Genomic DNA, 20,880 nt, shown 5'->3' on the forward strand with positions numbered 1-20,880 from the left:
ATCCGCTCCGGCTGCGGCGTCTCAGTATACCGCGAGCTGTAGGTCGCGGTATACTGAGCTTAGGGTAACGGGAGGACGCTAGTTTGTGTCCTCCCGTTACCCTAAGGAGAACTATGGGGAAAAACCCTGACCCCATAGTTCTCCTTTAAACGCTCTTGGCACATTTTTATATGCATAAAAAAGGCGCGCTGGCTGACTGGCAGCTCAAGAAACGTTGCAGTCAATGGACAAATGTGCGCAAACACATGCACGAAAATGTGCTACCTGCTTCTGCCGAGCGTTTTCTGTTTCCATTGAAGTCTATGGGGGAAAAATGAGCTTGAAACTGCCCAAAAAACTAATTTACATTTTTCTGCATTTGGCGTTTTGCTGCTCAGGTGTAAAAAAGGGCCATTGAAAATCATGGGATTTCTTGTTGCAGTCCAGTGCGATCCGGAAAAATGCTGCAAGCACTATTTTTGCAGATCGCACTGGACCGGAATGCAGGCACTAATGTGCCTGCGTTCCGGCTGCGTGCGTTCGCACTGTGAGCGGGGGGCATGGCTGCAGTTCTATTGGCTTCAATAGAACCCCACACCCCCTCCCGCCCCTGAACGCAGGGAGTCGGCTGGCTTACATTTCAGTGCGTCCTGGAGGCCCCAGCGTCCTGTCCTCCCACGGTGCTCGTGTGGCAGACGTTGCACATGGGGTGAGGTGTCCCGCCCCTTTCTATCTGCAGCGTCTGCCACATTCAGCCAGCAGCCGCACGAGCACTGCAGGAGCATAGCCGTAGCCAGCTCCTTTTGCGCCCGAGGCAAGAAAAAAAACGTGGGTGGATTTAAAAATAAATAACACTTGTTTAGATTGTGATTGTGTGTTTGAGAATGACTGAGTGTGTGATATTGTGTCTGTGGTTGGGTGTGTGGCTGTCAGTGTTTTGGAGGGTCCATTCACATTAGTACAGTGTGTTAATCGCACAGTCCTGTGCAATGCATTGCCATTCGTTTGAATGGCACCCCAAATGCATCACCCACCTACATTTTGGAACGTGCAGTGCCGCAATGCCATGTGTTCCATTGCAGTGCGACTTGGGTCGCGACTTAATGACCGAGGACAAATGTGGGTCCTGAGGTTACAAAGGTTGAGAACCACTGCTTTAGATGGACCTCACCTCTCTTCAACACCTCCAATCACTATTCAAATCCTGCGCCTTCACCTTCGTAACATCTCCAATATATGCCCCTTCTCACCAAAGGAACTGCAAAACTACTCATCCACTCACTTGTTATCTCTCGTCTTGACTATTGCAACTCGCTCCTCATTGGCCTACCTCTACACAGACTATCCCTCCTTCAGTCTATCATGAATGCTGCTGCTAGACTCATTCACCTGACCAACCGCTCAGTATCTGCAACCCCCCTCTGCCAATCCCTGCACTAGCTTCCACTCCCCCAAAGGATAAAATTCAAAATATTAACAACCACTTACAAATCTATCCACAACTCTGCCCCCGGATATATCTCAAACCTGGTCTCAAAGTATCACCCGTCCCCTCCACTCTTTCAAAGACCTCCTGCTTTACGCTCCCTCATCAACTCCTCCCATGTTCGCCTCCAGGACTTCTTTAGAGTCTCTCCCATCCACTGGAGCTCTTTACCCCAACCTATCCGATTATCTCCCACTCTGACTGCCTTTAGGCGATCCCTTAAGACTCATCTCTTCAAGGAAGCCTATCCCACCTCAACCTAACCACTGAACCATCACATTCTCATACAATTCATCCCCACACAGCTACCTCCTCACTTGCCCCTCCCTTTTAGATTGTAAGCCCTCACAGGCAGGGCCCTCACCATCTTGTCTTGAATTGTATTGTGATTGCAATATCTTCGTTATATTGTAAAGAGCTGCACAAACTGTTGGCGCTATATAAATCCTGTATAATAATAATAATAATAATAAAGAAGAACTCCAGGAAATTTGTGGGGCTACCCCTACAAATGCTTGTTTGTGTCTAGGTTCTAAAAAGTTCTTGAGCGTCTCTCCCACTCTGCTGCAGCGGTCTAAGGATCCTGGTGTCATCACATTCTATGCAATGTGCATAGACTGTGTACAGACGAGAAGATGCCGAGGAGCAGTCAAACTATGCTGCGGAGGAGGAGACATGCTTTAGTGATCACAAAAGCAGGGAGCCAGCTTGGATGGTCTGGTGAGTATAACATTTTTTAGCACCTAGACAAAAATTTAAAGCATAGCCAGCATAGAAAGAAAAACAGTAAAATGGGTCCATGATGAATAATTTAACATAGATATATACAATAGATTACAGTTGCATTAAGCCTGCAACAGAGCCTGCAACAGGACGCAATATTCCTATAACATTTAAACTGTGGATGGTCCTTCTCTGATTACCTTTAGATTACATGTACTGTGAATTTCCCATGCAATTCCCTTTGGTCAACATATACAGATACAATTGTATTAGACGATTATTACATGTCTTCCTACTCGCCCTGGGGATCCTGCAGGTGGAACCAAGGCTTCTATATATAGTACAGTTCTCAAAGGCAGGACCACAACACACTTTCCATGGGGGGGGACTGTCTTCCTCAATAAAACTGTGACTTCATATAACTAAAATTGAAAAGAACATAATTTTTAGCACATATAGAATTGATTTTTTTAAGAAATGAAGGTAGACTTGCAACATTTCTGAAATATGCCCGCTTTGTTGAATGTACTTAGTGTAGGGATGTCTGATTGAAGACATAAAATGTGTTACACTGAGCTAGTGTATAAGAGCATCATTCATCAGCACTGGACAGCTCCTCCCAGGATGCAACTCCCACTAACAGCTCACTCCTGCCTCTCCTCCCAGCCTCTGCTTCCCTCTTTCATTATTGCTTTTCTCCTGTCCAGTGCACATTGTGCATGTCAGTACCACATCCCTCTCGCAGATGGATGCTGCTGACTTTTCTACTCTGTTTGCAGGCTGATCTACGAAGGAGCTAAACACTCTCAACATCTCTTCACCCGGCTTGGTATATTTTACCTATCGCATTGGCATTTTGCAGAGGTCGGACACCTTCCTCCTGTTGTGACTGAAGCCCTGGCACTTTGAAGATGCTGGGCAAGGATTACATGCTTGCTATCATTATCGTTAATTATGACGGTAAGTTGATTTGATTATACAGTCTGGAATTCCCTGTAGTCTCTTCAACAGTAGCATTATGCGCAAGAAATGAGTTGCCTTACAACCATTATTAGTTAAAGATTTGCTGTATCTATGCAGACTTTCATGATGGCTTCCTGGAACATCAGGTGAGAGGCACAGACTACATGTACAGTATGCAAACCCAGTGCGTACTTAAATTAATAATTGACTATCACTTATTGTCCCTAGAAAGATAGTTCCTTTTACAGGTGTTGAGTTTTAAATCAAAAACCAGCAGTGTGTATTCCTCTGTATAACTATAGTTTATCAAATAGTTTACTGTGTGTTTGTGTACATGTTTTCTTCTTAGTTAATACCCACATTTAAACATAAAGCTTCATTGAAACTTTAAAAATATTTTTATGTAAATATGAAGTTGCAGATTTGGTGTTTCTAATACTGAAATTTCAACTTCTTAAATCATGATGACCGATGGCTACAAATGACAACCATGTGTGGCAAGATTACATGTAATGCAAAACAAAAGTTTTATAATCCACCAAAATACTAAGAGTGTCAGTTCACAAATAACTGATATATTAGTGTGGGGAGGCTTTTGGCAGGTTCGGACCTCACACAGACATCTTATATATCCAAGAAAATCTGGTGGAAGCATTTTGCATTTGAGGGTCTCAATTTTTTTATTGGATTTTAAATTAATTTTAACTTTATGCAGAATGTAGCAGGAGGAGTTAAACACCATGCTGAGAATGGCTAAGGGGGGACTCCAACAGAGAGTACTCTCAGCTGCAATATATGAGAGATGAAAGCATCCAGTATATCATTCATCTCACCCAAGTCCATCCAAAGCTGAAATATTAGTAGACTGGCCCATCAAGATTATGCTTTTTAAAAGTATAATGTCACCTTTTGGAATATTTTATATTGAATGCCAGAAATATTTTAACTTTGTAAACATTATTCATAATATCACTATAAATCATCTGCAGGTTTTTGAAGACTTTGTTGTGCCCAATGAGGAATGTTCATGTTTAACTTATTCCCAAGGTAGTCTTTTCTGCTCTTACCTACAGTTAACTATGGAATGTTCACAAACCCTAATCCCCAGGTGGCAGCAAATAAAACTGCAGTAGTTCCCAATACACACAGTGGATGTTTAAAAATAAAGAAGAAAGTTGATAGCCAAAGCTGTCTAATAGAATCATTATTTTGATAACACTCTAAAAATGGCGGTGGTTTTGTTGCTCTTGGGGTTGAGCCAACACGAGCTGTGAATGGCTGGGGGTTGTGGGTAATTACATTTTCCAGGAGGTGGACCCCTTTAATGATGTCAGCGCAATATAAGCAGCATTATTGGCATGCAGCCACCTTTCAGTGGCTGAGAGTGATAACCACGGTTAAATGAAAATATTTATGTGCACATGTTTATGTTTTTATGTATGTGTGCAAAATTACTGTATATCTTTATTTCTCTTTGAATGCATTTATAGTAGTGGCATGGACATATTTATTTTTTATTTATTACTATACATATATAGACTAAGGCCATGAAAAAGATTACCTTGCTTTTGCATTTAAAGTGATTTGATTTTGCCCATTGGCATTTCTGCAAAATGATGGTAAAATCTATTTTTTAAATAACTTTCATCCATGTATAAATAATCAGAATTCAGTTTGAACCTTTTATGGTATTCTGCTTCGTACCTTTGAGGTCCCCGGTGATATGTGGGGGTGTACAGGTACAATGAGAGCATGCTGGGGCATATCGACGTAATTAAACTACAAGTCCTAGCATACCCTCATTGTCTCACTACACCCCCCCCAAATATTACCCAGGGAACTACAAGTTCCAGCATGCCCTCATTGTCCCTGTACACCCCCAATTATCACCAAGGGAATAGTAACAAGCTGATTGGCAGGCTCCTGTCCTCCTTCTGTCCTGGGGAGTCCGGGTGCCTGTAGGGAAGGAACCTGCCAATCAACTGGTTATCATGGGCAAGTGGGCCATGATATTTTTTACTTTTTAATCACCTTTTTATTTTTTTCATTTAATCATGTTTTTCTTATTCTTATTTTTTTTTATTTTTTTATTTGTATTTTTTAAATTATTTTTTTATAAATGTTTTTTCACTTAACTTTACCGCTATCACACAGGAGCTAACATGCCCCTGTGTGATAGCATTTGGAGGTGGCAGGTTCTCTTTATTGAACCTGTCACCTCCAGGACAGAGATTCCACACCGCTGCAGCCTTTCATTCGCCGGGTCTCGCCGGGTCACTGCCTGCCGGCCGGTCACTGCTTTGCGCCCGGGGCAGCCACACTGCCCCCCGGTTGTTACGCCACTTCCCCCACCATGCCCTGTGGATCAATTATTACACAAGTATTATTGTGTTGTGGACAACTGGTGGCAGAAAAACTGATTGTTTTATTGAATTGGAAGCACAGTTTTATCAACTTACCACCAACTGTTTTTTACTTTATCTGATATCCCAAAAAAGTTCTTCAAACTGGTTTTAACCAGCCTTTTATAAGCATGAGGCTCCATTTACACATGAGCGGTTTTCCGCGTGTATTTGCATGTACGAATACGCGTGGAAACGCGCTAAACATAAAAACCAGTGCATTGTTCAGAGTATTGCGGCAGCCGTGCGGTATGCAAAATAGTCCAAGCACAATTTTATGGGCAGATTCTGCCGGTTATAGTAATATAGTAATAGCCGCAAACGCGCAGAATCCTGCTCATATGTTACCGTTTGCGCGTTCTCGTTCTGTGCGGTTTTCCTGGAAACCGCTGCCGCTATGTGTGAATGGAGCCTGAGATGCTGTCCACTGGGAGGACCCCAGTGTATTTACATTGGTCAGGATACGCCAGCCATTCTGATGTAATAGTGTTCACAGAACCTATATATCTTAGTGGTCTCACTAAAATAGCAGATTTTAACTGCAGGGTATTCTGCTGTTGAAGTCTAACATTGCAGCTCTGGTTCCCTGTAAGTCTGAAGATTTAGGCAAAAGTAAAGACCCTCTTTGTTACAACAACACAAAAGGAACACATTCATTGGGGGTTTGCAGTCACCACATTGCAACTTTGTGCCAATCGAAAGGAAGTTAACAATGTAAAACTGCTAAAATATCAAAAGCAGAGTGCTACAAATTACCTTAATAAATACAGTATACACTGTAAGTAGACATGGGGTTGAGTTCTTTAGCCCAAAGCCTTTTTGGTAACATGCTGTGAGCTACGTCTTGGGGCTCTTTTCAATATCTAGTATCAAGTGGCTTGCTTTTATTAGCTCTCCTCCTTGCTGGTATTGAGAGAATTGAGTTTGGTATCAAAAAGACTTGATCTTTAGAACTCTGAACATGACAAAAAGCCTTTTATAGCCAGAACAAAAAACTAAAAAAATAAAAATAAAATCATCAGACCGCCAGGGAGGCTAATCTGTCAGCCCGCTGGATGTGTGGTAATACTGTATGTACGGTAGCTTCGGCTACATACAGTATACCGCGCTGAGCCAATCATGGCAGGCTTTGTATTAAGGAATACAGGCTTTGTATCCGTTAATACAAAGCCTGCCGTGATTGGCTCAGCGCAGTATACTGTATGTAGCTTCGGCTACATACAGTATACCGCGCTGAGCCAATCATGGCAGGCTTTGTATTAAGGAATACAGGCTTTGTATCCGTTAATACAAAGCCTGCCGTGATTGGCTCAGCGCAGTATACTGTATGTAGCTTCGGCTACATACAGTATACAGTATACCACATCCATACCCGGCGTATAAGACGACCCCCGATTTTCGGGCAATGTTTTCTGGTCTCAGAACCTGTCTTATACCCCGGCAAATACGATATATACTCTATATGTAAGGTTCACGGCTAGGAGTGAGAGATATAAGGAGGCACGCTTTGCTTATTCCATGGTATGCCCCTCAATGACCATACAGTGGGAAGATTTTATCTAAACTGTAGCAGACAAAATCTGGAACAGCTGTGTATGGCAACCAATCAGCTGCTCTCTTCAGTTTGTTCAGTTAAGATTTGAAAATAAAAGAGAGAAGCTGATTGGTTGCCATGCACACCTGCGCCAGATTTTGTCTTTTCCAATCTTCTATTTTAGACTTTTGGTGAGCCCTTGCAAACTGCAGCCTCAGTTTCTTGTTCTTAGCTGACAGAAGTGGCACTCGGTGTGGTCTTCTGTTTGCCTTAGCCCATCTCCTTCAAGGTTCGACGTGTTGTGCGTTCAGAGATGCTCTTCTGCATACCACGGATGTAACGAGTGGTTATTTGAGTTACTGTTGCCTTTCTATCATCTTGAACCAGTCTGCCCATTCTCCTCTGATCTCTGGCATCAACAAGGTATTCTTGCCCAGAGAGCTGCCGCTCACTGGATATTTTCTCTTTCTCAGACCATTCTCCATAAAGCCTAGAGATGGTTGTGTATGAAAATCCCAGTAGATCAGCAGTTGCTGAAATACACAAACCAGCCAGTCTGGCACCAACAACCATGCCATGTTCAAAGTCACTTAAATCAACTTTCTTCCCCATTCTGATGCTCTGTTTGAACTTCAACAGACCATCTTAACCATGTCTACATGCCTAAATGCATTGAGTTACTGCCCTGTGTTATTTGGTTGATTATATATTTGTGTTAACGAGCAGTTGAAGAGGTGTACCTAATAAAGTGGCCAGTGAGTGTATATTACCTTGTAAAAAATACCAAAAACTAAATTACTTATAAACAGACCCCTATGTGTACTTCACTACTATAGTAAATGTGTTATAATAGTCTGGCATTTAAGAAAAATATGTCAAAATTAAAACAGATTATGGGACGATGCTTTCACCTTCCAGGTATATTAAAATAAAATATTGTAGATGTTATAGAGATACCCCCAGTTTTGCGTTTTTGAAGCACTAATTCACAAGGTGCTAAAATATACATCATTTAAGCAACTATAAACACCTGCAGTGCAGCGATGGCAATGCTTTCCCTAAAAAGTGTGGTAACAGTTATAGTACATTTTTTTATTCTAAAATTGATTTTAATGTTCCAGTGTAAGGGCAATAACAGAAAGGGAAAAATGTATATACTTCAGAGTAAAGCTGTACAGAATAAGGGGCATAAGGGGCAATAAGGGGCACTCATATACCCAAGCACTACAACTGACCGTCATTATTGCTGAAAAGATTTGTATTTAAAAAAAAAAAATGTTCGCCAAGTCTGGTATGTTAGGTACGTTATAATTTATGTTGAACATTTATTGCTCTGTTACTGCAAAACATTGAAGGAAATACCAATGTAGCAAGCTGTTTTCTACATTTGAAGTAGAAAGCCTGATGAAGGGACCCTGTGCGGTCCCGAAAGCGCTTGTTTGGTCATATGACAAAAAACTTCAATAAATGAAACTTTTGCTATCTTAAAAGGACTGATGTGCTGGTGACATTTCTACAATTTTGCTGACATTCGCGGCGCCATCCGCAGTCACTGCGAGCACCCCCCACTACAAGGGACATATCGGTAAGGAGTGCGACAAGGATAGTACTTATTGAACATACAGTGCATCACAGTTTGTTGCATATGGAGCTGCATAGGCGCAGACCAGTCCGGGTACCCATGCTGACCTCTGTCCACCTCCAAAAGTGCTTACAATGGGCACGTGAGCATCAGAACTGGACCACGGGGCAAATTAATGAATCACGTTTACATCATGTGGATGGCCGAGTGCATGTGTGTCGCTGCGGAAGAGATGGCACCAGGATGCACTATGGGAAGAAGACAAGCCGCGGGAGGCAGTGTGATGCTTTGGTCAATGTTCTGCTGGGAAACCTTGGGTCTTGCCATGCATGTAGATGTTACTTTGACATGCACCACTTACTTAAACATTGTTGCTGACCAAGTACACCCCTTCGTGGAAACGGTATTCCCTGATGGCAGTGCCCTCTTACAGCAGAATAATGTGCCCTGCCACTGCAAAATTGGTTCAAGAATGGTTTTAGGAACACAACAATGAGTTTGAGGTGTTAATTTGCCCTTCAAATTCTTCAGATCTCAATCTAATTGAGCATCTGTGGGATATGCTGGAAAAACAAGTCTGATCCAGACTTAAAGGATCTGCTACTAACTGCTTGGTGCCAGATACCACAGCATGCCTTCAGAGGTTTAGTGGAGTCCATGCCTGGATGGGTCAAGGCTGTTTTGGCTGCAAAAGGGGGACCTACTCAGTATTTGGTGGTTGGTCATAATGTTCAAATGCCCAAATTGGATTTCCCAGACCAGGAGAAACACAACTGTAACAGTAGTTCCCAGTGATTCTGTATTCTCAGTAAAGTAAAACAGACTTCCAGATTCCCTAAATGTGATTTATTTTTATTTTTCATGTTAAGTATGTGGAGGCTCAGTCTTTTCTGCTTCTCACCCTTTGCTGTGTCAGTGTAAAAATCCATCACTCTCACATAGGTCAGTTCATCTACCACCTCTCAACCTGTGACCAGGAAATATAAAAAAAATGATTACAATCTCACAAAGCTCAGTCCGTCTGCTGCCTTATGCCTTGTAACCTGTCAGAACCCTGTAAGAACAGAATAATATTTCAGGGAGTGAAGATGGCGTAAATGTTTCCTTCTGCCTGCAGTATACTGCAATGCACAGTACACACTACAGACATCAATCTGTCACAATGCTCCTTTCTGGTAAACCTGGGGAGATTGTGCCAAAGGAACACTCACTTTGATTGGAATTCACTAAAAGCTTTTATTGATAGAAGGTACCATTTTTAAAACATATATACAAAATTGCTCTGTATTTTGGCATTTCAGGTTTTATTCACTCAGGTTTTATTTATTCATGCAGACTGGAGCTGCTTTAAAGCCATTTACTAAAAACAAAACATAGCAATATGATATCATTTGTAAATAATGGAAATGTGGGGACAAGCAGGAAAAAGAATGGAAGTTGACAAAAGCTACATTTAAAGGCTAAGTTTACCCTTTATTCCATGATTCACTTACCTGCATCACAGGGTTCTTCCCCTTGTAGGCTGTTGCTGTTTTTATAGTCTGGTGCAACCGTGCATGGCTCCACCCATACAGCCGTTTCAACCATTCACAGATCCTGTTTAAAGAATCTGTGGATGGTGGACATGGCTGTGTGGGTGGAGCCATGCACATAGGCTCCTATATTATAAAAACAGCAGCAGTCCAGTCTGCTACCATGGCCATACACCTTAAGAGGAAATTACTTGACTCCAGCATCTACGCTAAAGAGTGTCAGAATACGTGTCTTCTGCCGATTGGCTGCAATTACTGTTTGGCTAGCAATTTTCCACCAAGCTCCTTCAACAAAAGTGGATTGAAAAACCAACATTTGTTGAGCTGTGTGGTCACGCAAGGCCACTGATGGATCAAATTTTGGCCAATGCAGTAGAAAATGGGCAAAATTCAATCTGTATATGGCTAGTTTTAGATTACAGCCAGCAGCTGAACAATATTTGCCATACTTCTAGCAGTCATTAATACTACAGTTCAGAAAAACTGAAGCTTTAGCCTGTACATAATAAATGTGTTTATAAATTGTTGATTAATTTGCCTGGTGGGGCTCCTGAACATCCACAGGGTTGTTTTTATTGTTCAGGTAGCGAATGTCCACACAGCTGTTCAGCTTTCTGTCTGCAACCAGCTGTATTGCCTTTTCAGCATCACATACATTTAGGCATTGTTTCCGCAAGAAAAGCATTAGTAGCTTAGGCAGAATTTCATATTGGAGCAAGGGGTGGGGGTTATAAATATAGGTCTGTTGAGAAAATACACACTTTGGTCAGGAGAATGTACTGTACAGCATAGCTTAAAGAGTACAGTTTTCAGACCTATGTAGTATACAATATAGCAACAGCAGAGTGCACTGGTTAGAAGTATCTAGTGTAGAGCAGAGTGTACAGAGTGCAGTGATCAGGAGTGTGGAGTGTACAGTAGAGTGTATAGAGTGCAGTGGTCAAAAGTATCTAATGCAGTGGTTCTCAACCTGTGTAACCTCCGGACCCACATTGGTCCTTGGTCATTAAGTCGCGACCCAAGTTGCACTCTAATGGAACACACAGCATTGCGGTACCATGTGTTTTCCGGTGCGGGAGATCGAGCTGTGGATGGGAGGTGGTTTAGGGGTGCCATTCAAATGATCCACCCAGTCTCCATACCTTACGAGAACTGGAGTGGATCCTCAGCCTGGGGTCCAGTGGGGGCTGCTGTGCTGTCAAGGAGCTCCATTCATATGTACATTGCTTGTACAACTCCCTTTGCGATCCCTGTAGAGGTGGTGAGAGCCAGAATGTGATGTCACTCTGGTCCAGGCACCTCTACAGGACACGTGAGGGAGCTGTACATATAGATGTAGCTTCCTCATGGCCCCAGCCCATCCCACCTCAAGCTGACACTCGGCAACAGGCAGCAAATTTTGAATGGCTGATTGGCACAAGAACTGACAGTGCTGTGCTAGTGGGAGGCTGAGGAGCCTCTCACCTAGAAAAGTGGAAGGCACACGACGACCCACTGAACATGGGGTCGCGACCCACTTTTGGGTCACGACCCACCAGTTGAGAACAAAGGATCTAGTGTACAGAGTGCAGTGATCAGGAGTATCTAGTGTACAGTTGTCATGCACCCTGAAGTGGTCCCAGAGCGCCTGAATGGAGTACTGGGGCGCAAGGGGGCACAAGTAGCGGATGATGACCACTCTGCCAGGCAACAGTCTCTGCGATGCTGGTAGAACCTGGGCAAGGTTCAGGCTCTGAAGAGAGGCACTTCAGGAATGGTCTTTAGGCAATCCGTGGTCGAGGCAGGTTGAGCCATTAACAGGCGGGTAGCGAGATACCAAGGCGAAAGGCAGGAACAGGCCGGGGTCAGCAACGTGCAGGCAATGCGGTACAAGGTGTAAGGCAGAAGCAGTGGTCAGAAGAAAGCCGGGGGTTTCAGGAACATGGAAAAGTAGCGGGAGGTCAAGACAAGTCGGGTCGGTAACTGGAAGACGGATCAGAATACAGGAATTCAGGAACACGGGAATAGCTGACAACCAGACAGCGCATGGGGACTGGACGTCACGGCCTAAATAGGCAACTGAGGGTCCCAGAACTCAAATTACGAGCTCATAGGCATCCACGCAAAGACGCAGAACCTGGCAAAGCTCTATGGGAAAAACCGTTGAGCATGAACCCTGGTTCTGGCTTCCTGACAACAGTAGAGCATATAAAATGCAGTGATCAGAAGTATCTAGTGTACAGCAGAGCATACAGAGTGCAGTGGTCAGGAGCTTTTAGTGTAAAGTAGAATGTACAGAGTGCAGTGGTCAGGAGTATTTAGTGTACAGTAGAGCACATACAGTGCAGTGATCATAAGTTTCTAGTGTACAGAGTGCAGTGAACAGAAGTATCTAATGTAAAGTAGAGTGCACAGATTGAAGTGATCAGAAGTATCGAGTGTTCAGTACAGTGGACAGAGTGCAGTGATCAGGAGTATCAAGTGGACAGGAGAGTGTATAGAGTGCAATGGTCAGCAGTATCTTGTGTACAGTAGAGTGTACAGAGTGCAGTGGTCAGAAATATGGAACACACTTTACAGTGAGCCAGAGGAGTTCAGGAGTTAGTAACATTCCTGGGAATGTTTATAACTACATGAGCCTGAGATTTTTGAGAGTGGTGGGTGGTGGCACTTGGAATGCAGCACAGCATATCGGAGAAAGGGCCGAGATATCAGAGTTTTTAGGCGGATTAAACTACAGTAGCATAGTTATCTTAACAAACAGCAGTCACATGATGATACGAAAGTAAGAAAGCAGCAATCCTAGCAATACAGTACATCAGCTGCAAACAGCAGCTACAAAGGTTTAGTCATGGCAATACATAGATACAGTAAATTCTAAGTTATCTGGTATTCAACTAACCACAACTCTCACCTAACCAGAAAAATAAATCTGCTGTGTGCTCACTGTTTTGCTGATCTGCGACATGTATTATCCTGGAAATGATCATGTCTTAATTTGTCTTAAGTGTGTCTATTTGTCTGAATTTGCTTTTGATTACTGCATTTCAATATTAATATGAAGTCAATACAGAGTTTATGGTATGGTATATTATGGGGTACGGCATTAGTTAGACCTACTTTTAATAGTAACTCTCAAGCAACCAGAAACTAAATTTATCTGGACTCTACCAGTCCCCGTGGATGCCGGATAACGGAGAGTTAAACCACAAATATGTAAAATACACAGACAACAAACAATCATAACATCACACAGGCAGCCAATGGGCAATCACTACAATATACAGGCAATAACAAGGCAAACTATACAATACACAAGAAACAAATGGGCAATTGTTTCAATTTGAAGGCAACAAATAGACAGTTGTTCAAATACGCTGGCAACATACGGGCAGTTGCAACAATACCATGAAATGGAGGCACATTTATCAGAGGGTTAATGGGAGTGAGAAAAACCCCTAAACTTGTGTTCATGTAAGAAATTACCCCTACACTGGTGCCAGTGGGTGCAGGCAGGGCCGGCCTTAGGCCTTTAGGCGCCCTGTGCGCGAAAGCTTTATAGCGTCCCTCAGTGGCCACACCCCCAGTAACCACACCCATTTCCCCCAATATCCGCACCATTTAAAGACTCCTATTTTGTTAAGCCGCAAACAAAAATATATTAAAAAGTATGATAAAAATAAAACTTTTATTCAAAGGTATTAAACTTGTCGGCACAATATAAGTACTATGTGTCCCCAGTTATTTACAAACACCGAAGTGATCAGACGATCGCTCAGGGTTTGTCCTTCTCACAAGGAGGATCGGTAAGTATCATTGATATTTACCGATCCCCCGCTCTGCCACGCACAGAGCCGCTGTCATCCTGAAACTGACAGGATGACAGCGGCTCCGATCTCCTCGCCGCTCGGCCATCCTGACAGCTGCGGGCGCGGCTTCTCTCCCCCTGACCGCTCGGCCATCCTGAGAGCAGGCAGCGCTCCCTCCTACGTCCCCTGAGTGAGAGCAATAATTTTAGAGCCATCAATCACTGATAACACTAAACTGATGAGCAGTAAAAGCGTTTTAATCGTCGCCTATGGGCGTTTTTTGCGATTTTGCGGGTGCACGCAATTTTAGGGCTTGACATGTTTGGTGTCTATTTACCTGACGTGACCTAACATAACGTAGGGAAACTTTTTTTTTACATTTTATAGGTATATAGTCACCCCGCCCCCCCCCCCCCCGTGGTGACTATATACCTCCAAAAGAAAGCTCCATCTGTCCCCAAAAAAATTTTACATAAATTGCAAGGCTATAGTCTGGTCATGCTGACTGGTGACATTTTTGACTGACTGGTGAGACACCATCAAATTTTTCAAGCCCTGTATATATATATATATATGTGTATATATTTATTTCCTTTGTTGTGCCAATTTGAAATAAAAGCAGTATGTGCATGACTATTCCATTTAAATGCTACATTCCTTTGCTTTATGTAAAATGAGTTTCAGCATTTCCCTGTGTTCTTCTGCCAAGTGTATATCAGGTTTCACTTATGATACAGCAGGAAAATGCATAGGCATAGCACAGTCATTTTGCTGAGATGTATTATGAAAGAACAAGAATACCCTTATTAAATTAATATTTAGATCATGGCTGTGAAGTTCTGCTTGAAGAGAACATTTGTACCAGTGCAAGGCCATAAGGACTATTAATCTTCACTGCCACGTGTTGGCTCAATGTTCAACTGCCTCCAATATATTTTCTAATTAACAGACCTCTATCTCCTAATTGTAAGTAGAATAACAAGTACATTAAAGCAAAAGCTCCCACTGACTTTAAAGTGGGTAAATTAAGAAGTGGCTAGTTTTGTTGGACATCGGACACAGAGCAAACAAGAAAATCCTGCAATAAATAAACTAATTGAGAAACTACTTTCAAATACTGTAGTTCTATCGGAGATCAGCTTTCCATTTTATCTTTATGTAATTTTCCTGAGTTCTCTGTTCATCTAAATAAAAAAAATAAAAAGGTGATCATTTGTCTTTCTATAGCGGTATATAGGCCTTGATGAATGAACCAGATTAAAAATTGTTATGAGCCGTTGTTGTATCCTGTAGTCTGGGAGGCAGAGTAGTTATGAAGTGCTCTATTAATAGGCTCCAGCATCCATGAGTATAGCAGATCAGAAACTCCAACTGAGTTGTACATAGTTTAGAAAGTATTATACATGGAATCATTGTGAATAGTGAAATTTAAAGACTGGCAGTATACATACCACATCCCCTCATAGTACAAAAGAGTATTTTTCCTTAATATTGAAAATGTAGACAACTTCAATGTAAATAATATCACAAAACAGTACTATGCATTTTAATTACATTCCAAACTTCCTTGTCCGCATGGGAGGCTGATTCTTTGAATATATCTAGTCAGTTTGGGTTCCTGGTCTCCAGTTTGGTTCTCAGCAGGAATAGGAATATATCCATTGTCAAATTTCTGAAGAGTCCTGCCCAACAGGTGCAAGACGACTGGCATTGCATATCCACCCATGAGCCAGTTCATCGGTGTTGACTTATCACTCTGAGTAGAATAAGTTTCAATAGCCAAGTTTCGTAAAGTAAAACTGAAGCCCAAACTTTCTTTTTAGTTTTGGATAGAGTAAGGAAGGGTATCGGGTCTCGCTCCGTGGGCCATGCCGGGTCTCGCTCCGTGGGCCATGTCGGGTCCCGGTCCGTGGGACACGCCGAGTCCCGATCCAGGCTCCGGTGTGGGGACGCACGCGGAGAGGGCGTCCGCCGGCACATCCAGGCCGCGCAGACGCCAGAAGGCCCGGGAGCAAGGTACAGACATCCACACAGGCTGAAGAACACTCAGCACTGGATGAGCGTCCTGAGGTGCTTTATATAGACCGGGGACACGTGTGGATGCCTGTACCTTGCTCCTGTCTCCTGAAACTTTTTGTAATGGCTTTCCTTCCTGACGTTCCCATTAGACTACCCCTCTGTACCTCGCTGCCCCCTTGTTCTCGACCCAGCTTGCTTCCTGACACTTCTATTGGATTAACCCCTTGTACTTCCATTGCCCGCCTGTTATTGACCCGGTCTGTCTCCTGACTTCCTGATTGGATGTTGGCATCATCAAGCACGGCCGACTACTCTGCCAGGTCTCTGCTCACCATAGTGACCCAGGATCAGCACCCGGCACCCGTGCACCCCCTGCCTGAGCACACTGTCTTCAACCCCAGTGGTCACAGACGGGGTTGCAAGGGAGGTCCTCCTCGTCAATTTGGGCCCACACTACAACCCTAACAGAATCACTCAGCCATACTAGTGGGTCCGAAAGGAGGCCTCCATGGAGGAGCTTTGCCAGCAGATCGCCTCCCTTACCCAGGCCGTGCAGGGTCTCCAGGAAGGCTATTTTCAACTAGAGGGCCGGCTGGAATCCCTGGCCCGGGCCATCCCAGCTGCACCGACTCCCCCACCAGACAACGTGGCAGATGCCGCTCCAGCACCACATGCCGCCATGAGTCTGCCACCAGAACCCCGTGTGCCGGCACCGGAGAAGTTTACTGGCGAACGGAACAAGTTCCGTGCATTCCGGAACGCATGCCAGCTCTACTTTTTGCTCCAACCCCGCACCTTCGTCACAGAACAGACCAACATCATCTCACTTCTGCTGAACGAACCACAGGCCTGGGCCCACCGTCTCCTGGAACTATCGGACCCTCTCCTGGAGTCATCCAAGGAGTTCATGGACGCCAAGGACCTGCTATATGATGACCCCCATCGGGTCTCTTCCGCCGAGACCATTCTAGTCTTGCTTCGCCAAGGCCGCCGGCCTGTGGAAGACTATGTGGCGGAGTTCAAGAGGTGGGGTTCCGACACAGAGTGGAATCAGGCAGCGCTCCGCCACCAGTTCCGCCTGGGATTATCAGAGTCCCTGAAAGATGAGTTGGCTCGAGTTGGAGTGCCCGATGTCCTGGATGAACTAATCCTGCTGGCCACACAGATTGACCGACGCCTCCGAGAACGAAGGACGGAGAGGGCTAGCCAGCCCCGACCCACCTGGATGCTGCCTCGGGTCTCGGCATCCCTGCCAGCTTTTCATCCCAACCACGGACCGGCACTATCAGGGTTATTTCCTGAACCTGCAGAACCCATGCAGATAGGTCTGCTGCGAGGCCTGCTCACCCCAGGAGAGAGAAGGAGCGACGTCGCCAGCTGGATCTGTGCCTGTATTGCAGAGGACCAGGACACTATGCACGAACCCACCCCAACAAGACCCATAAGTGCCCACGCACCAACCTCACGCCTGAGTCTGGGTTGATGTGGATCTCCTCTCACCTTGTTGTTCCTGTGTAGTTACAGCTGCCAGGGAGGGTTCTCCATTCCCAGGCCATCCTTGACTCCGGAGCATGCAGCTGTTTCCTGGATCACAGGCTCGCACTCCAGCACCAGATCCCCCTGCAACCCAAGCTCCAGGAATTACTCATCCATCTGGCAGATGGCAATCCTCCCAGTTCTGGACCAGTTACCCAGGAAACTATCCCCATCCCCACTACTATCTTTTCCGGGCACCATGAACTCCTCTGCTTAGACGTCATCTCGTCACCTCTATCTCCGATCATCCTAGGAATGCCGTGCTCATAACCCACACATTGATTGGGCCACCGGGACGGTCTCCTTTAATTCGGCCTATTGCAAACAGTACTGCACACACTCAGAGAAGCCCCGAGGCCTGGCACTCTGCCAACCAGCCTCAGACCTACGTCAGATGGTTCCCCGTGTCCACCATGACTTCCTTGATGTATTTGACAAGCAAAAGGCCGATACTCTTCCTCCTCACCGGGCCTATGATTGCCCCATCGACCTGCTACCTGGCGCAGCCATCCCCTTTTCCGCCCTATCCGAACCAGAGCTGGACACCCTCAGGGTATACATCGAGGATAACCTGAAGGGTTTTATTCGCCTATCCACGTCCCCGGCGGGGGCCAGGATCTTCTTTGTAGAGAAAAAGGATCGCACCCTGCGCCCTTGTGTCGACAAAATCACTCAATATCACCATTAAGAACCGCTACCCCTTCCATTAATTCCGGAGTTGTTCCAGCTATTACGCTCCGCAACGGTGTTCACCAAACTTGATCTGCGGGGTGCCTACAATCTCGTGCGGATCCGGGAGGGGGACGAATGGAAGACGGCCTTCCGTATTCGGTTCGGGCACTAGGAGTACCTTGTCATGCGTTTCGGGCTTTGCAATACCCCGGCCACCTTCTAACACCTGGTGAATGATGTCTTCCATGGCGTCCTGGACCTCTTTGTCATTGTTTACCTTGATGACATCCTCATCTTCTCGGCCTCCCTGGATCTCCATTGCAACCACGTGAAAAAGGTCCTAACCCCTTTCCGACAGCATGGGCTGTATGTCAAGGCCGAGAAGTGCGAATTTGAGCGTCAAGTTTTTAGGGCTGGTTATCTCAGCCAGTGGCATCTCCATGGATCCCCAGAAGATATCGGCCATCCTGGATTGGCCTCCACCCACGGACAGGAAGGGCGTACATCGCTTCGTTGGCTTCGCTAACTTTTATCGGAGATTAATTCAGGATTTTTACAAAAGTCATCCTGCCTATCACACAGTTGACCAAGAAGCTGAGTCGTTTCCAGTGGTCCCAAGAGGCCCAGGCAGCCTTCGCACAGCTCAAGCTACAATTCACGTCCGCCCCGATCCTGAGGCACCCAGACCCAGTGCTGCCATATGTCCTGGAAGTGGACGCCTCAGAAGCTGCAGTTGGGGCTGTTCTGTCACAACATCAGGGCTTGAGGAGCCTCCTGCACCCCGTAGCATATTTTTCCAGGAAACTGAGTGTGGCCGAAAGGAATTATGTCGGAGACCGGGAACTTCTAGCCATCAGGTTGGCATTAGAAGAATGGCGATTAATAATAACATAGACATGTCAGCTGTGAGATGCTGTGAATATAAAATACTTACACTTGCAGAGCATTCACTTCCTGCTTTGAAAGAGCAAAATGACTTCAGTTTGCCAAAGCAATGCACACTGGGATTGTCTTGTCATCAGCAGAGCATTGCTGGGAAATCTCACCTGTAATCTCACGAGTTCTCAGGGAAAGGCAATTTCCTCCCCTGAGATGATGTGCATGGTCACATGTTCTAGCCACATTTGCCAGAATTCAAGGAAATGAAAGGAGAGCTAGTAATCTGCTCTTAGTAAACATGGCCACCGTCAGAAGACTGGGGAAGAAAAGAGAAATAAAGTATAAAGAATACAAAGGCGGCAATTATCTAGAAGTATGTGTTTGTAGATTGCCATTACTAAACACTTCTAAAAGTGTGCTTGTTGTTATTTTAAAGATGTTCGTAAAGGTCCGCTTTAAGGGCTTTCACGTTTTCTTCATTGTGCATATTTTTTTCCCTTTCTGTTATATTCATTGATTAATTTTCCTTTAGCATATTCTAGTGTTAGTTCCTACTCAGGTCTGGTTTCCAGACCATTAGTAAGAGCACTGTATGACTCTGGAAGGCTGCATAGCAGTAATGCCACCACATGGTTATCTTTAATTTCCTCTCCCATTGCATGTAGCTGTTCTATGATTTCCAGTATGGCATTCACATGTTCACACATTTCCTGGCCTCTTTCTAGCCTCATCTTATATAGCTTGCGTAGCAGTTATAGTTTACTGTTTAGGTTTGAATGCTCAGATTTTGTAATGCAGTCCACATACCTTTAGCTGTATTCTCTTTTCTTATGTGGATGAGGTGGACATCTTCCACTACCAGACTTATAATTGCTTTTGCTTGCCTGTTCTTCTTGTCCCATTCCTCCATGGGTCCATTAGTGGGTCTGTCTGTACTCGGTACTTGCCACAAGTTGTCTTTGCTTAGCAGCATTTCAAGCTTGAACTTCCATAGCTGGTAGTTGGTATTGTTGAGCTTTGCAATTGCAAACTTCATATTGAACTGCTTGCCATCTTTCAGTAGCTTGGATGTGGCTCTCGTTGACTTGCAGTATTCTGTTTAGTGTCTGGGCACATAAACTGATGGTTATGTGTTTAGATGAAGCACTGAGATCTTGAGGAATGCTGAAGTTTTACTTGCTTATAAGGACATTACATAAGAATACAGCATTATACAGCATACAGACAGAACTTCCTGTATATATCATAGATAAACATGCATAAGCATAGAGACTAACACTGCACTACAACACCATCTACAGCTCAAAATACATAATTACACAAGTAATACAATCACATATATGCTGTTGCATTTCCAACACTGATGACAAGCTAAAATTTGGGATTTCCTTCCACCAGGAGAAATAGAAAAGGTAAATATCTCTAACAGGGACACAGACAGCAATACAATCCTAGAAGATCATCTAATGCCTCTCCAAAAAGTTATGGCTTCAGTTGCATTTTAACTCTAACTAGAGATCCAGACTGAAAGTGTTCTCTTGCATCACGTTTCTGATCAGAATAAGGTTTGCTTTTATCTTGTTGATCTTTACCAGTCTTGGCAGCTAATGACTTTGAGGCACTGGACTTTGCAGGTGTTGTATGTCTGCAAGCTTTTTGTGATAATTGTGTAGTTGCATGTCTAGTCACTTTGTACACATATAGGAACCCTGAAGCAAAAACCTTCCAAGATTCCCCTGTAAGATTTGCAGTCTTAAGGATTCTTTTGAATTTCTCAAACTTTCT

The 20,880-nt window shown here is 44.3% G+C and overlaps 1 protein-coding gene across 1 annotated transcript in view; it reads left to right on the forward strand.

Annotated features, from left to right (window-relative positions):
• The first annotated feature begins 2,813 nt into the window (after positions 1–2,813).
• Positions 2,814–20,880, forward strand: part of APBB3 (amyloid beta precursor protein binding family B member 3) — a 71,654-nt gene continuing 53,587 nt past the window's right edge. Inside the window, exon 1 of the mRNA XM_018561906.1 lies at positions 2,814–3,148. Coding sequence (XP_018417408.1) covers positions 3,100–3,148 — 49 coding nt within the window. The 5' untranslated portion in view covers positions 2,814–3,099. The remainder of the gene's footprint in view (positions 3,149–20,880) is intronic.

Source organism: Nanorana parkeri, unplaced genomic scaffold (genome assembly GCF_000935625.1).
Source record: "Nanorana parkeri isolate BGI_ZX_2015 unplaced genomic scaffold, ASM93562v1 scaffold550, whole genome shotgun sequence".
Taxonomy (NCBI): Eukaryota; Metazoa; Chordata; class Amphibia; order Anura; family Dicroglossidae; genus Nanorana; species Nanorana parkeri.